General features: G+C 41.1%; 1 protein-coding gene across 26 annotated transcripts in view; it reads left to right on the top strand.

Annotated features, from left to right (window-relative positions):
- Positions 1-16,602, top strand: part of SSBP2 (single stranded DNA binding protein 2) — a 122,706-nt gene that overhangs the window by 74,769 nt on the left and 31,335 nt on the right. For 19 of the 26 annotated variants that reach the window (XM_082301040.1, XM_082301029.1, XM_082301043.1 and 16 more), the window contains one exon: positions 15,255-15,344. The exons of the other annotated variants lie outside the window; for them this stretch is intronic. In XM_082301040.1, the coding sequence (XP_082157166.1) occupies positions 15,255-15,344 (90 nt within the window). The remainder of the gene's footprint in view (positions 1-15,254; positions 15,345-16,602) is intronic. 26 annotated transcript variants of the gene reach the window in all.

The following is a 16,602-nucleotide window of genomic DNA, read 5'->3' as shown; positions in this document are numbered from 1 at the left end:
GTAAAAAGAGTCCAGCTGTACTTATTTTATATTTACTCCACCTCTCTCCTCTGGTGTTAGCTAGCAATACTGTAATTACAGGGCTTTTGTTTTTCTCCCTGCTGAATAAAATGAATCACTTCTGTTCATGATACAGGTATTTTTTCTGTGGTATCTGTGATCCCTGGCATTTGTTTATAAGAGAAGCAAGTGATGTCCCACCCTTAATGTTTCCTTTCCTGCTGCTGAGGGAAGAGGAAGGAGTTGACAGTTTACACACAAGGTCTCCTCAGTCCCCAGAGAAGTTATATCCTGCTTGGTCTGGATTTCCCCACCCCCCCTCCAAGTACAGACTGCTGATTCCTGTTAAGATACTCCTCATTGTTATTACTACACCAAAGAAACTGTTATTTATTTAAATATATAAGGAATGTGCAAGGTTGTAGCTGTTAGGAACCATTAAATAACAAGGTGACTTCTCAGGGAAGCTTCATTTGCTGTTTTTGAAAATATATATCAAGAAAGGCTTTGGCTTTGCTTTGATGATAGTTCCCCCCCCCCCCCCCCCCCCCTTATTTGTTTAATTATTCAAATTTTGGATAGCCATTGCTATAAAGCTGAAAAAGTCATTAATATTAAGTACCAGTGCCTCAAAGTGTTGGATTTAGCTTCAAAACAACCCTGTGCAACGCCTGTATTAGCTGTAAATATTAGGATTTCTGTTTCAGTGGTATTATTTAAGTCTTAACTGCAGCAGTGAAGCCCAACTTGACTCAGTTTTTCAGAACTGAGATGTCTTACTTCTGGAAATTCAGTTCAGAAGGTTTTTGCTGTATCATGTGGCTCTGAAACAGTGATTTAGTGCTACATAGATGCTGTGCTTATGCCTTATAAAGCAGTCACACTGGTGCAGAACAGGTGGGTCTCCCCCTGAGGAGAAGAGTGAGGACAAAATGAACCTCATTTTAAATAAGGGTTAAAATATTTTCTGAGCTCTGATGAAATCATTGTTCAGTGTTTTCCCTCTTCTGAAGCAAAAATGGTGCACTCAGAAATGCCGAACTCCGAAACTGCCAGCTCTGGAGTTCAGAATATACAATGGGAATGAGAAATTGCTATCTTTAGGTTTGGTGTGGGAGGCATTCTTTGAATATTCGTATCTTAATTTCAAAGATGTTGAATAGCATCAAGATAAACAGATTTCTGTGCCCCGCACTTTGGGGATCTCCAGGTGAAAGGAAACTTGCTCTTCATATGTATATTTAATGACAGTGTCAGTATGATCAGCCAAAAATGAAACACCTAACTGAATTACAAATGGATTTGAAGCAGTTCTGAATTTTTTTTTCTTTTTAGCCTACTGGAGCAATTTTCTGAACAAAAAGCGCGACAGGGCGTGTGAAGTGAATGATAATATAAGGGTGCGAGAGTAATTATTGCTTCATTATTTGAAAGTCCTTTCTTTCCAGGGTGGGGAAAAAACCCTAGAATAAAGTTTTCTTGTTGTCTTTGTCCTCACCTTTTAGAATACTCATAGTTTATCTGTATCTAAGTATGCAGAATTTGTGTTTTGGGCTGGGGCTGGCAGGCTGAGAGCATCACCTGCAGGCCAGATACAGGGCTGTGCCCAGGGGAATGCCTGAGTTTGAAATTTCTGTGCTACTTAAAACCCCTTTTTTATCTTGGGGTGATCTTTAGTTGTTTTACCTGAAAAAAAACCCCAAACAAATCAAACCCAAACAGAGAAATTGAATGTTTTAGTGCCTTCATTTCTTAATGTAATGTTCACTGCCTTCTAAATGAAGGAAAAGGTGGGTGTTGAGTAGTAGGGTAACGATTTGGGGGGTTGTGTGAAGGTTAGATTTTGTTCTTGCTTAGCTGCAACTGATAAGAAAAACTGTGGGTAAACGTTCTGTGAGCTTACAGTTTGGCTTGGTATTGGGACAATGTGCTGGTATCAGGAGCCACAGATGCAGAGGGGCTGTGCCGGGAGAAGCTGGGAACTGTTGCATGTTTGGCAGGTGATTAGTACAGGCTTTGTGAGGAATGTGAAAAAACATGCTCAAACAGATAAATTTGTGCACAAATTTAGAGTACGTAATGTTTTGAATGTGGCAATCATTAAAAAAAATCACAATCCTTTATTTTTGGGGGGAATTTTGTTCATTTAGTGTTAATTCCTCACAGAGTTATCCTTTTTTCTGTGGCATCAACATGAGCTGAAATTTAACCCTTCACTAACATTTCATTTCGGGGAGGAAGAGACATGGAAGGTTTTGTGCACTTTTGTGTGTACTTTTTATTTTGCTGAGAGTCATATATTGTTTTTGTCCAAGAGTTGTCGTGTGCAGGGCTCCAGCTTAGGTCCCCGTGACAAAACCTGGCTGGTGGTGCTGGCCTCTGTCCAGCTCATCCTCCTGCTTCCTGGAGAATTCCTCTTCAATAATTTAAACTTGTTTTGTTGTTCACAACACTCCGTAGGTATGTTCAGAATCATGGCCAAAGGCTGCTAGATTTGGCTGGAAATAATAGCTGTGCTTCTTAAATGGGTAAACAAATTGGAAAGTAATATTTTGGGTTCTTTTATTTTCTTCTTTTTCTCCCTTTTTTTTTTTGCCTTTTAGGTGTTGTATGCGACTGTCGCTAACACTGTGTTTGTCCGCAGTGAGGAGCAAAGGAATTTAATCCACAGGGTTTAAATCACACATTTCTGTTGCTCCTAAACGTGGTGTGGGCACTTGTGTGGTTTCTCTTTAAAAGCAGGATCCTGTAGTTAAATCCTGAGGCTCCACACACGCCGTGTCACCGTGGCTTCTTGTCGCATCTCGGTTTCCTCAGAAGAGAAAAATCCAAGTGTCTCAGCTCCTGATGGAAAGCGGAAGATCCAGTGTGAGACACACTCTGAAATGTCTCAGTGTGATTATGAAATGGTTCTATTTTTAATGAAATGGTCCTATATTTAAATTTTATAACTTTACAATACAACAACACGTGTATTGTAACACTAGGAAGAGGATGTGCAAAGTTAAAATTATGTCAGTTACGCTTTTTGTTTTGTTTTCTACACCTTTAGGTCTTGTCTGAAATTAAAACTCTCCGAATGGCATATAAAATAATTCTAAGCCATGGTTTAGATATGAAAGCTGTTACAAAATACAGAGGCCAGAGAAGCTTTGGCAAGAAATCTCTCTGTTCTCATGAGTTTTATCCTTTTGGATGAGGACTGTGCCAGTGGCAGAGACAGGGTACCTGGAGGGACACTTAACTCCCCATTCGTTTATGCCAGTAAGAGTTAAACTCAAAACTGTGGTTTGTTTTTCCAGCATCTCATTAATTCTTAGCAACTAAAGTAAATCAAAAGAGATAAAAAAGACTGGTGGATCGAGGAACTGGGAGGAGCCTAAAGAAGGCAAGAAAACAAGATATTTATTGGACAGAAAAGGAAAGGAAGTGAGAACAGAATAAGCCAAAGCAAAAAAGTGGATTTTCTGAGTGCTGTAGCTGTCACTGTTGGTTGTGCTGGGGTGGTCAGAAGAGCCAACTCATGCTGAATAACTCTAAACTCACTTATTTTGTGTGTCTCGTGCTCCTTTGCTGGGAAGGTTTGCTCCTGTGAAGATTGAAAACAGCTGCAAATCTTCACTCCTCTGTATTTTGTTTTTTAACTTCAGATGGTCCTCACTTACATTTTTGCAGAGTTTCCCCTAAATTTCTTACTGTAACTTGATTTAAAAAAAAATAAACAGTGTGAAGAATGAATTGAAGTAGCTACCGTCCAAAGTACCTAATACAGATGAGCTACGTGGAAAGCTTGATGATTTGGACACAAGTTTTTATATCAACACAAAAATTTTTATATTCTGATCACTAAAACAGTTGCTGCCTTTTTAAGATAGTGTTGAATGTTAATAACACAGCAGGGTCAGTCACTAGGCTTCCATGAATTCAGTGTTGGGTATTTTGTTTATTTTTCAGGCTCTGGATATTTCCCAGATTGGGAAATCCCTCAGCCTAAAGAACTCCCAAAACAAACTGAACAATAAAAGCCCAGATTTGGGGCTTTATGAAGCGGCCTCTTAAATTCAGAACAATAAAGCAAAATGAACAGAGTAAGCACATGGAAAACACTGCTTACAAGAGCTGTTTTATCTCCTGGCATCCTCTCCCAGAGGAAGTGATGAAATCGTGGCTGATTTTGGGTGGTTTGAGCGCAGAATGGACAAGGCACAGGCAGTGAGGTGGTGCCTCAGGGCAGCTGACCTGGTATTCCTGGTCCCTCCAGAGATGGAATTCAGCTTTAATCCCAGAGCTGTTCAGCCCCTGGTTGCTCACGTAGGGCCGTTCTTTATATTAATGTGCTTCTCCTTTATTCAGGAAGTGTCTAATGGCGTTGGGGGGAGGGGAAACTCATTAGCTTCCTTCCTGAGTAATATAATTTTTATTTCCTGTTGTAGCAGCAGCCTCAGCCAAAAGCAACAGCCTAAAAAGTGCATGGGGGAGGGTTGCCTGTGCGAAACATTCCCATCTCTGGAGTAAAATGCTGGTTACAAGGATTTTGAGACCCGTGAGCAGTTTTAAGATGCCCTTTGCAGTTTGATTTTGAACTTTCTGCCCTTTCTTCTTCAATTGCGGGGGTGGAGGTGACTCAGAACTGCACTAATGGGAGCACTTGCATTTACCTTCTCCATCCTCCCGTCCTCCTGAGACCCCCAAAGGTCACCCCAAAAAGCCTCTTCCCAGCTCCAGGCGTTGGTGGGACCTGTTGGGTCAGAACCTAGCCAGGTTTGGGGTTTTGGGGCTGCCCCAAGTCTCACTGTAGGTACCACACATCTTTTTCTTCTTGTCCTAACTGTGGCACAGCTTAAATTGGAAAACACGGAGCAGCCTTTCCTTGCCTCCTGTAATTCTGTCTTGGCATTGTATTGCATGAAAAACTATTTTATTTTATTTTAAAACCTTGTTTCCTGCTTCAAAATAACCAATACACTCAAAACTTGAGTGCTTGAGGAACACTACAGGAATGGGCACTGGTAGAGTTGAGGGCTGTTGGGGATGAGAAGGATTTAACAACTACACTGAGAAAAGTAATAAAATTCTGTTTGGGGTTTTTCTTACAGTGCTTTATCAAGTGTGCCTTTGTCATTATCATACTGAAAATGCACACAGTGTCCTGGGCATAAAGAAGGATTTTGAAAATAATTGAAAAACCTGTACAAGTTCATTGCTGTGGCTGATAACAGTTTATGATAGTGTTACCATAGACTGAGAAGTAAAAAATTCTGTCCAAGCTTCATATTGCTTATATTTAAACTGGGATATTTGTCACCTCTTCACACATTGTACTGTGTTTTAGGCTGGTTTTCCGTCTGAAAATTACAAGTTGTTTCATGCAGTCTGCTCCAGCTAGACTTTCACCAATCTGAAGCAGTTGTGGTAAATGTGAATTTCGCTGTGTGTACAACAGCACGAAGAGTGCTGCAAACATAAGTTCATACAGGAATAGCACCAAACTGGAGGTACTAAGGGAAAAAATAACCCCTTGATTGTCCTTCTTCTATACAAACTTTGCACCTTTCTCTTGGATTTTCAAGCTGGAGTGGTAACATTTTAATTAGACAGCAGTTGAAATAGACCAGACATTTTAAAGAGGTACCAAGTTGAGCGCATAGAAAGTAAGAAGAGCCTCTGTTGTGTATGATCGTGATTAGTAAAATATCCATGCAGATGGTAATCACAAGGAATGATAAAAAAGGGTGCTTTCTGGAAAACAGATCCTGGAAAGTCCCTTCTATGGAGCGGTACTTGCAGGGAAAATAAAAAATGTTTTCCATTCATTTCACGTGAAGCTGAAGGCACAAGGGACATCAAGCACACAGGTGAGCAGCTCTAAGGTAATTGCAGGAAACAAACTTCACCATCCCAGGAATCTGCAGTCCCTTTCATCAGACATGCTCTGTGCAGGCTATTAGGGTAGATGAAGCAGTTAAATGAAGTACTACAATTACCCACTGTTACCTGACACTTAAGTTTTGTCAGCTTTTGTAGTAAGCATGAATATCCCTCCCCTGGGACCCTCTGCCTGCAGAAAACTGCTTATTTTTGTGTGATGGGCTGCAGTCCCCAGAGACTGAAAAGCCTGGAGTTGTTTTGAGGGATTGGAAGGCTTAGAAGTGGAAGTGAAGAAGAGGAAATGGTGGGATGGGGGAGCTTTAGAGTTCTGTGCCTTGGCTGCTGCTTTAAGCAATCCCAATAAAAGCCGCGTTTTCCTCCTCCTGGAAAATGCCTCTGTTGTAGTTTAGGATGGGGAGAATGCTTCAACTGACTTCAATTCTCATTTTCTCTTGTTTCCAGTCTGTACATTACATAGTTCTCATTCTGCTGTGTTTTAACCTGAGCTTACACTTAATTCCAAAGACATTGAGGACCGGTGTGTGTTCAGGTGGCGCATGGGTGACTGCTGCTCTCCTTTAGATAATTTTTTTTAAATAACAGAGCTGAACTGGATCTGTCTGTACTTTTCCTTCTGTAAGCCTCTCTGTGTTAGCTGAGGAGGAAGCCAGTTTTTTATATATAGTGAAATATGGATTATAGCAACCACTAAGTGCTCACATTAATCTCTGGTGTTTTAGGCCATCTTGGACGTGGTGCTGAGGTAAAGGTGACCCTGACAGGTCTGCACTCACAGACTCAGTCAGGGACCTTGGGAAAACAGGCTGCTTTTGTTTTGGATCAGTGTAATGTGACCTGATTTATTTATATAAACAAGGGGGTTTATACCTTCTGTACTTTGTAATGGTTCCTTCACCACAAAATGTGCATTTTTAGTGAAGATACATATACACATAATTCTGATTTAAACCCAGCCTATTTCTATATGCAATCTGTGCATGTATAAAACTGTTTATGAAGGCAATTTTTCATACCATATTCCTGAGTTTAGCTGATTTTCTTTTTTTTTTCTTTCTTTCTTTTTTTTAATGAAGTGCAATGAAGAATTACATGGTGAAGCAGAAGTTTCAGCAATCATTCTTGCATCAGCTGAATTTTGAATCTTGTTCCTTGTATAACATAATATATTTAAAAATACACTGTCAGTGTTGCTGTTTTCCATGTGGGTGACCCAATAGTCCATGGACCAGCCAGGTGGAATAGCTGTGCATGGATCAGCATCCCTTCAGTGTCTATCTGGGCACCACCAAAAAACCCAAATAATAATAAAATAATCAGAAGAATAAGATTTTAAGGGTGTGTGTAAGAGCTGTAGGAGGTAGTTAACCCTGAAAGATTCAAGCTTTCATTATCTCTGCGATGGATTTTCACACCACAGGGTGTAAAATAATTGGTTCCCTGAGGAGGAGCCACCTGAGACAGGTTCACCTGCACTGCTGTGTGACTTGGGCACCAGCGAGTTTGGTCACATTTGGAGCCAGGGTTTTTCCTGGCAGGGCTGTTTCTCCTTGCGTCGATCCTCAGCCAGCCCTGGGGTGCGTGCTGGGCACTCACAGGCTTGGTTTCCGTGGATCAAATTCCCAAAGAAATGGAATTAAGGGGGTTTTTTTCAGAAGGACATCCAAAAAGCAGGTCCTTGGAGGACTGAGCTCTGCTCTGCCTCTGCTGTCTGTGGAGGATGGATGGATGGATGGATGGATGGATGGATGGATGGATGGATGGATGGAAGGAAGGAAGGAAGGAAGGAAGGAAATACAGAAATTCTTTGAATTCTGGTACCCCCTGGGGTGGGCTGTGAGGCTTCTGTTGCTCTTTGACTACTCCCTATAACTCCTTTATAGCAAATAATCACCAGCATGAAAATGTGTGGTCTCTCTAAGCACAGTGCCTAATTCTGGTTTAGCACTTAGAGGTGTTAACTCCCTGCTCAACAAGTTACATTTATCCAAAGATAGATATTCAGGCAACATGAGAAAAATGAGATACTTTAGAGGCTAGCTTTCCATGAGTTTTAAATTTATCCTATTTTTCTTCAAATGAGCACATAATTGCTAGGGAATTAAGTATTTATTTATAAGCAGCTGCACATACAAGAAATACCACTGGTTTTAAAGCAGTGAAATTTAGTCTAGAGACCCTAAAGTATGTATTGTGTTATGTGTTATGTACCACTAATTCCACTGATAATGGAGATAATGTTCAAATAAAACCCCCAAATGGATGCTTCAGTAAGTTTTCTCTATGAAAATGTGCTGTCAGAATTGCAGTGTTGTGGAGTCCCATGTTTTCACATTTTAGGACAGAGTAATAACTTATGGAGCACAGACTTGGAAAGCAGAGATGTATCTGTGGTGGGTATCTTAGTGAATGGTTATTAAAGGAGCATTTCATGACTTGAAGGTCCAGACAAGAACACCCGAATGAACAATTTTTCAGGCTCTGGAGAAGCAGGAAAGCATTTTCATAATAAAGTAAATTCTGCAGTTCAGGTCCCTGTGAAGTAAAATTTAGCTTTTTGTACATGTGATTTTTCCAGTCAGCTACATATGGAAACAAAAATCCATTTTGAATTGTGAAGGAATTACTGGGGGGTGGGTTGGTGTATTTTCCTTTCTGAAGCTGTGCATATGTTGCCAGCGTTGGTGAATCACTCCCTGGTGACCTGAGGATAACCCCAAACCAGGCTACTTTGCATTTCATAGCCAAATTTTAGTCTTTCAGCTCGCAGCATATTTTTTCATTTGTTTCACAACTTGGAAAGGACAGAGAGATACAGAAAAACTTTCATCTTAATAATCACTATATTCCTAAAATGGGAAAGCACTTGACTTGTGTGGAGTGCTGTACCATGAGAACTGGGATACGATACTCTAGCAATCTTAAAATCTTTGGAAAATAAAATGGGTTTAACAATTAGATTAATTAAATGATTGAAAGACACTGTGCCAACCACTTAATTGCTAGGGGAAGTCAGGGTACGAGATAGTCTTGTCATACTAGTCCAATTAGCACAACCATGAATTATCTGTAGAGCGTGGAAAAAAATGGCAGAGTATGTTGGGGAAGAAGGAGGGAAGGATGAGCAGCGATCAGCCCCCTTTGTGCAGCGAGTCGTGTCTTGAGCACAGGGAATATCTGGAATTTAAAATTCCAGCTGGAGACACGGAACGTGTGGAGGTCGAACTGTTCCCTGTGTGAGGAGCAGCATCTTCCTGGGGCAGGCAGGGGGGCTAAACCCATCGTCTGCAGTGGCCCTGGCTCGACAGAGGCAATCCTGGAGGGAACCAGGAGGAGAGCAGCGCGTGGAATGTGCGGAGGATTCCGTGGCTGCCGAGCGAGCGCCGATCGGAGCTGCACCGCTCGGAGCTGCCTCAGTCTCCAGGGAGTCTGGAGGAGGGGTGTAAGTGTCACTTCTGGAAAAGAAGTCATTTTGTTGAAATATCACTGCAACTCGGCTCCAGGCTTCAACAGCAGCACTTTGTGTGTCCTCAAGTGCCTCTTGTTGTCGGCAGCGCGGTGGTTCCTGCTGGGGCTGGCAGCGCTGCTGCAGCTCGGGAGCGCGGGGTCCTGCCTCGCCCTGCACACACATGCACCTGCCTGGCTAACACAGGCCCTGGCATTGAGCTCACACGAGTGCCCTTGCCGTCACAGAGAATGGGCCGGAAGCATTATTTGAAGTATCGTTTGTGAATCTTCGTCAATAACTGGGGAAAGCCGGGTATTCTGCTTTTCAGCACAGTACTGTTTTGGAAAAAAAACCAACAAAACAGAAGAATGGGCAGAAATTCAAAAGAATTTCATGGGTTTATTTCCATATCTGAAACACAAAGTACTTTTGCAGCTTTTGTAAGTGAACAGTCCATTGATACCTATGGATAATACTGATTTTATTAACTTCCAGCAATAATGACGGTTTCTTTTAAACAATTCTTCTTTATAAACATACTTTTGAGAAAATCTTGTCTGGAAGTTATATTCTAAATAATCCAAGAAGCAGCAGCTTAGAGACAGGGTGGAAATGCTCTCTTTTAACGGGAATTTGAAGTTCTTTTGTTCGCTGATAACAAAGCTTTCCTCAAAATTAATTTCTGTTCCAGCGCAGTGGCTAGTTTTCAGCACTGTAATACAATTTCTCTGTCTCAGCTAAGCAGGATGAAACCCCCAGACTGGGCACTGGGATACAAACTGTGATCCCACTTCAGATATGGAGAAGTTTTGCTGAAGTGAGGTTGGTTTGGGGGTAGGATTATTTCTTGGGGAAGAAGGATGGGTGGAGTCCCAGAGGGCACCTTCTTCATCATCATCATCATCACCATCAGCAGGTCTGCCCTTCCCTAGGTGACCATGTCTGCTGGTGCAACCCTTTTTGTGTTTCCAAGAAAAGGATTAAATGTGTTTTCTTTTTTCATCTGCCTTGATGCCATCATTATTTTTATTATTCTTTCTTACCCGTAAGATGGAATTAAGAGAAATAAAATGACAGAGTCCAGATAAAACCATAGGGAGCTGGGATTGGAGGAAAACTGAGAAGTTGCAAGGAATGACCTTCCACAGCTACACTTCTCAGACTTGTGCTGTCACGTGAATGCCTTCCTGTTACACAACAGAAATTAAGCAGTTTAGATAAATATATATCCATGGAGATACGCCAGGATTTAATTAGGTCTCATGATCCAGATCTTTCGAATTACCTGCCTCTTTCAGTGTGATGAATCCACCTTTCTTGGTCATGACCTTCCAGTCTGTGTTGAGTAAACCAAGGCTGCTCATTCTGGGGGCTTTGGCTTCTTTGTGTACAGCCAAGTGTTCAAAGGCTTTGCAAAAGGCACAGAGACTTAATTAAAGTGTTGGGAGTTTTTAGAAGTTTACTTACATTTTTGTTCAGAGTGATGAGTAGTTTTATGTTCTCTCTTGGAGAAAACTAGAAGGTTGCTAGTGGTTGATCAATATAATTCCTTCAATACTGCTATAATTTGTGATGGGTACAAATAGGGATGGTCTGTTACAGTAACCAGCTGATGTCTTAGAAACACTTGGTAAGTTACACGTTGAAGTGTTACAAAAGGAAATTTGATATTTTCTACCGTATTGGCTGAAGTGTGTCTGGCACTTCAAAGCTATCAATGACCAGAAATTCTACATGTGGTAAATATGACTGGAAATAGCAATCATCCATTGTTTGTCTTTCCAGAAAAAAAAAAAAAAAAAATGAACAACTACATTTAAATTCCTTGCTTCCTGTAATTTCCTGAATTAATGTACTGGATATTTATCCTCTGACCCCAGAAAAGAAAAGAAAAGAGAAGGAGAAAAAAAAAAAAAAGAAACAGAAATTGTTTAAGTTTTGACATTTTCTGCTTTTCCTTCTGACTGTGCTGCTCTCACCAGCATTTCAAATGTGCTTGTGTTTTCTCTGCGTTGTCCTTCACATTCCACATTCACTGCTCAGTTTGTTTCATTAACCCAATACCAGTGTATGCAAAAATATCCTGAGATGTTGATGGTTTGTCCTCTGGTTCTGGTTCAGCTGATCATGTTGGTACCACCCATGGCAGAATATCTTTGTCTGGAGACTGCATGTTGTGGTTGCTTGTACGAATATGTGAAAACATTATATTCTTAAATGATAAGAGTAGATTTAGGGCTGATGTGGAGGAGGGTGGGGTGATGAGGGAATTGGGTGCCCAACACTTTTATGTGTAGGGTCCAGCTCCTCCCCACCATCATCCAGTAGATTTCATCATTTGCCATCAGTGAGACTTCCTAAACACAGAACTCTCCGTTGAGTAGACAAATTTAGTAGCATGTGGTAAACTGCTTTCTTTGGATAAAAATAAGGAAGTCTTACTGTAGACAAAATACCTGAAATTAAATGCCTTGGTGAAAGAAAGAGCCAGTGAGGATTTTTATAAAGTGAAGTCATTTCTTTGTAGCATTCTATGGTTTCAAATGAAATTATTTGTAAGCTTTCCTCATTAGTCACTTCTTGGGGCAGCCTCAAAAAATGAGCATTGCAGGTTTATCTCTGGATTTTTATACTTCAGATACTGTACTAGTGGAACAGCTAAACGATTTTATTTTGCATTTTATTTACTTTGTGATTTCTTTATTATAAATCTGTTCTAAACCAAAGCTAGTTTTATTAGTTACTGTAATAATCTATTTTTGTATTGCCAATAATAGCTTGGATAGAGAAGGAATGACCATAACTTCCACTCAAGTACACAATTTTAATTAATAATTGTGAATTATTATCATTTCATTAGTATAAATGCATTCTTTTAGCTACAAAAGCAAATACAGATTACATTTTTAAGGAGGTAAGGTATTGTACAAAGACTTTATACCATCAAAATTTTCCGATTTCATCTTTTTATGGAAAGCAGGGAAAGCAATTTGCAAATATTTAAAAATGTCAAACTAATGGAAGTATAAATGATGAACAACTTGTAAGGCATGCAAAAGGAGGCCATGGTTTGCTATGGGACTGTGGAAAAAGAATGAATAATTCATCACGATAGAATAAATAAGAATATTTCCATGCAGCAGTTGCAGGTTTGTTTATTGATCTACCTGGTAGAAGTTCTTAAAAGATTCATTATTTAGCACAGGCTAGAAAATGTAATATACCCAAAACACTGAAAATGCTTTATTTCTGGCTTTGGGACTTCATTGCCCATCAGGGAAGAAAATCCCAAGCAAACATGAAAACAGAAAAATCCCAAGCAAACATGAAAACGTAACACCCCAGTGCATTGCATAATGAAGGATAGAAATGGAGGTTTCTGTAAGGCCTGAGAGTGGCTGTAACTGCAGAATTCTTACCATTATGGATGCAGATGTCAGTAACACTGACCTGCTGCTGTGGCCACGCAGACTCTGTGTCCCCCTTCCCTCGGACGCACAGAGCGGGGCACGGGGCGTTTGCACGGGGGTCTGTGACCTGGGGGGCCATCCAGCCTCAGTCACTGATCATCCACTAGAAATTACACCCAGCACATCGAGTCCCTCCCTGCCAGCTCCTGGTGGTTCACCAGGGAGCAGGGCTGGGTTCCTCTGGTGTCAGTGCCAGGTGAGACTCAGAAATAGGGGGAAAACCCCACCTCTATGAGGCAATAATGAAAATGTTATTTTTCGGTATATTTCTTACAAAGCCTTCATAGGACAGTAAATGGCTAACAGTTATAACTTTAATCCTTTTCTCCCTCCGTTTTGGAATAGTCATTATTTCCCCCTCCCCCTCTCTTTTCGAGCTACATTTGCTGGTTTATTTTTTAAAAGTCTTTTTCAAAGTGGGAAGGAGCATGAACTGTCAGCAGCAGGCTGCTGTATCCCTGTGGGAGCTCTGCATCCTGAGGGGCTGTTCCTTCCCTTGTGACCCCAGGGACCTTGCAGGGGGCAGATCCAATGGCCAGTGAGGGGGCTGAGCCCAGGGGATGGTCATGCAGGGAGGGATGGTGCTGTAATAAAGCCCATCAGTACTGGTGCCTCTTTAATGGGCTGCTCCTCCTTGGTCAGCCACTGCAGCTCAGCCTCCTTGGGGCTTTTGGAGATGCTCAGGCTTTTAACATCATCGATTTTCTCCATCAGTGGTGCTGCTGTTGTCATCCTTCATCCAGAAAACCTGTACCTGCAGAATTGCATCCAACGTGCTCCACTCAGACTGCCTGTCATGGGTTTATTGGACATGGATGCTTAAAGAGCTCATATTTCCTTAACATACCCAAACAGCAGCAAACCAGCAGCTTTTTTTTCTGTTTTCCTTTGGAAATGGAGATGATACAAAAATAATTATTTGACATGACTGGCAGTGGCTGGCAGAGCACCACCTTTTTTGGCCACATCTTCCCAGGCTGCTCTGGCTGCTTTGTGGTGGCCTCTCCCTGCATGATTTGTGGTTATGATTCCAAAGTGTTTGCTGCATCCAGCTCACCTGGTTGGCTTTCTCTGTCAGCTGCAATTCAACAGTGTTCTAGCACTGATCCTTGCATAGATAATACCCTTTATTGCAGGGGTTTTCAGTGAATCAAAGCCTTGCACTCATTTTGAAAGCCAGCACTTTTTGCAGACTTTATATTTCAGTGATACATTCCAGACTTTTCCAAAGAACATTCAGCTTGGATGCTAAATATGTTACTGTGAGTTGTTCAGGACTTTAATTCTAAAACACAGCTTAAGCCATTGAAGGAATCTGTGGTGATTAACTGAATATTTTCTTTCTGCTTGGTTGAAAAAGGTCAGCCCTCCTTTGTGCCAGTTTTCAGATCTTTCCAGCATTATTCTTCCCTTTCTTAGGTATTGTGCCAAACACCTGGAAATGCAATTTCCAGATCTGCATCTTTATGGTATCGAGTGCGAGCGCCCAATAAATAGAGTGATAATTTAATATCTGTGTGTTCTGCAGGGCAGGCATTGGCAGGTCATTAGTAACCTGCCAGTGGCTCTGGGAGCATTCTATGTGCTCCAGTACTTTCACAGAGGATTTTGAGCATTTATAGGTGATTCAGCCTCATGCCCCACAGAAACACATTGCAGGAAGGAAGAGTGCTAGAAATTAAAAGTAATTGAGGTTCCAACACATGGCAACAGAAGCAGTTTGGCTTCTCTTTTCTGTGACAATCTCCTGCGTGTAAATTGCCAGGAGCAATATTCTTTACTCGCTTATTCCAGCTGAAGGATTTGCAAAGGTAACTAATTTCATCCTCTGATTCACTCCTTAGAAATCCCTTTTTTCTTTTCCCTTCCAAAAACGTAACCTGAATTCTTCTAATTTGTCATGGTAGTTATTTTTGGGGTTGGTAAAATCTTGAGCATTACCAGCAGAATCATGAGCATCTCTTCTTGTACTGTTTATAACAGAGCCCTGTTTTGAAGCTTGTTGTTGTTCTGGAAAAATATTGCAGGCTGCTGAAATTATCTTTAAAGTGCTTGGAAATTGCTGATAAAATGCAGAAATTACTTTCTTTATGCTCTGTGTGCATGTGTGAGACTGTTCCTATGTGTAAGACAAGAAGTGTGCAAGTTACATTCACATTGGTGCATGTAGAGACACTCAGATACAACATTTTTAAAAATTTAGTCAGGATTTGTCTAATTGGCCTGTGCAGTCTCTGGCACCCTTCCCCTCAACATACATTTGTTATTTCAACAAATCATGGTACTTGTATAGACAAAAGGCCGAACAATTTTAATTTACCTTCAGATGAAACAATAATGACGTATCCAGAGAATTACTTTCTGCACTTTGGTCAGGTTTGGGGTTTTTTGGGGGGGTTTAATGCATACCATGCAATGACAAAGGTTTATTCTCCCTTTGTTCTTTTCAGAGTGCTGCAGCAGCTCCCAGCCCAGTGCTAGGAAACATTCCCCCAGGAGATGGCATGCCAGTAGGTCCAGTACCACCGGGGTTTTTTCAGGTATTAAGAAAAAAAATTATAATTACAGGAATTTTAGGATAGAAAATCCTTTGTGATACTGTTTGCAAGTCTGTAGAAAAGGTCCTGTTCTGAACTATGTCTCACTGTGTGGTGCAATATTTGAGAGTTTATTTTTAAACAGAAGTGGACAGGTGGGAAGGAAAGGACTTGACTGACGAGTATTTAATTTATGAAATAGTACAGCACAGAACAAGAAATGGTGCCAGGTTGTTAGCAGAGATTGAAAATGCTGGGGTATAATATTGAAGTAATTTCTTATGATAATATACATAACATTGCATGGAAATTTTGAAGTCAGAACGTTGCTGGTTGTGTTCAGCTCTGTGCCAAAGCCACGGGCCAGATTTCTGAGCTGCTGTGGGAATTCAGCCTGGGCAGTGCAGAATGTCCCACTGAGCATTGCCCTGCACGTTGAAGATCTCAGCCCCAGTGCCTAAAAAAGTGAAGTCGGGGATTTAGACCATGTGCTGCTTCTGTTCAGCTTTGACCTAAGTGGAGCTGAACACATTTAGCACTTTGGGCAGTAGCAGCACAGGATATGACGGTGGGAGAAATTACATTTTAGTGCAAGCCCAGCAGGGTATTTGTGACCTGAGGCTGGACTCTCCCAGGCTGGGCTTGCATCTCCTCCTCACCAAAACTCAGTTGTTTTCCTCTGCACTGGCAAACTGAGGCTTGATTTGTAATAGATGAATGAAAAAATACTTGTTAGTGAAGTGGAAAATATCTGCCTGCTGCCAGTCAAAAAATTCTCAGGAGCTGGCAGAACTCATTAATTAATTTATTTCTGCTTTTACTGCTTTGAACAGCTGGTTAGGTAGACTTTTTACACATACTTTTTTGTCTTAATTTTTATATTATATCAATATATCAATATTTCAGGTTTGTTTGGTTTTTTTTTACTTCAGCCTCCCACTCCAGTTGTGATGTCAGAGGAATTAACTTTTTTTGTTATTGTCTGTGATGACAATTAGGAGGGGGAAGGGGCACAGATAGGACAAGTGTGTGAAGTACAGAGGAGAGAGTAACTATTTTAAAGGTTTTGCAGAAGGAGGATGTGGGAGTTTTGTTTTTAGAAGCGTGAAAAGACTTCTAGCCACTCCAGATCTTTGAAGATGTAAGAAAGACAAGCTGATAGAAAATTGGGTGTGGGTAAAATCTCATTGTATGCCAGTATCTGGCTTGAGTCTGACTTGAAGCCACAACATCGTCCTGCTCTTTTTGAGAGGCCTGGGAG

This window comes from Coloeus monedula (genome assembly GCF_965178545.1).
Source record: "Coloeus monedula genome assembly, chromosome: Z".
Classification (NCBI taxonomy): domain Eukaryota; kingdom Metazoa; phylum Chordata; class Aves; order Passeriformes; family Corvidae; genus Coloeus; species Coloeus monedula.
The sequence above is the reverse complement of the archived record's forward strand: the minus strand, read 5'-3'. Positions and strand labels throughout refer to the sequence as shown.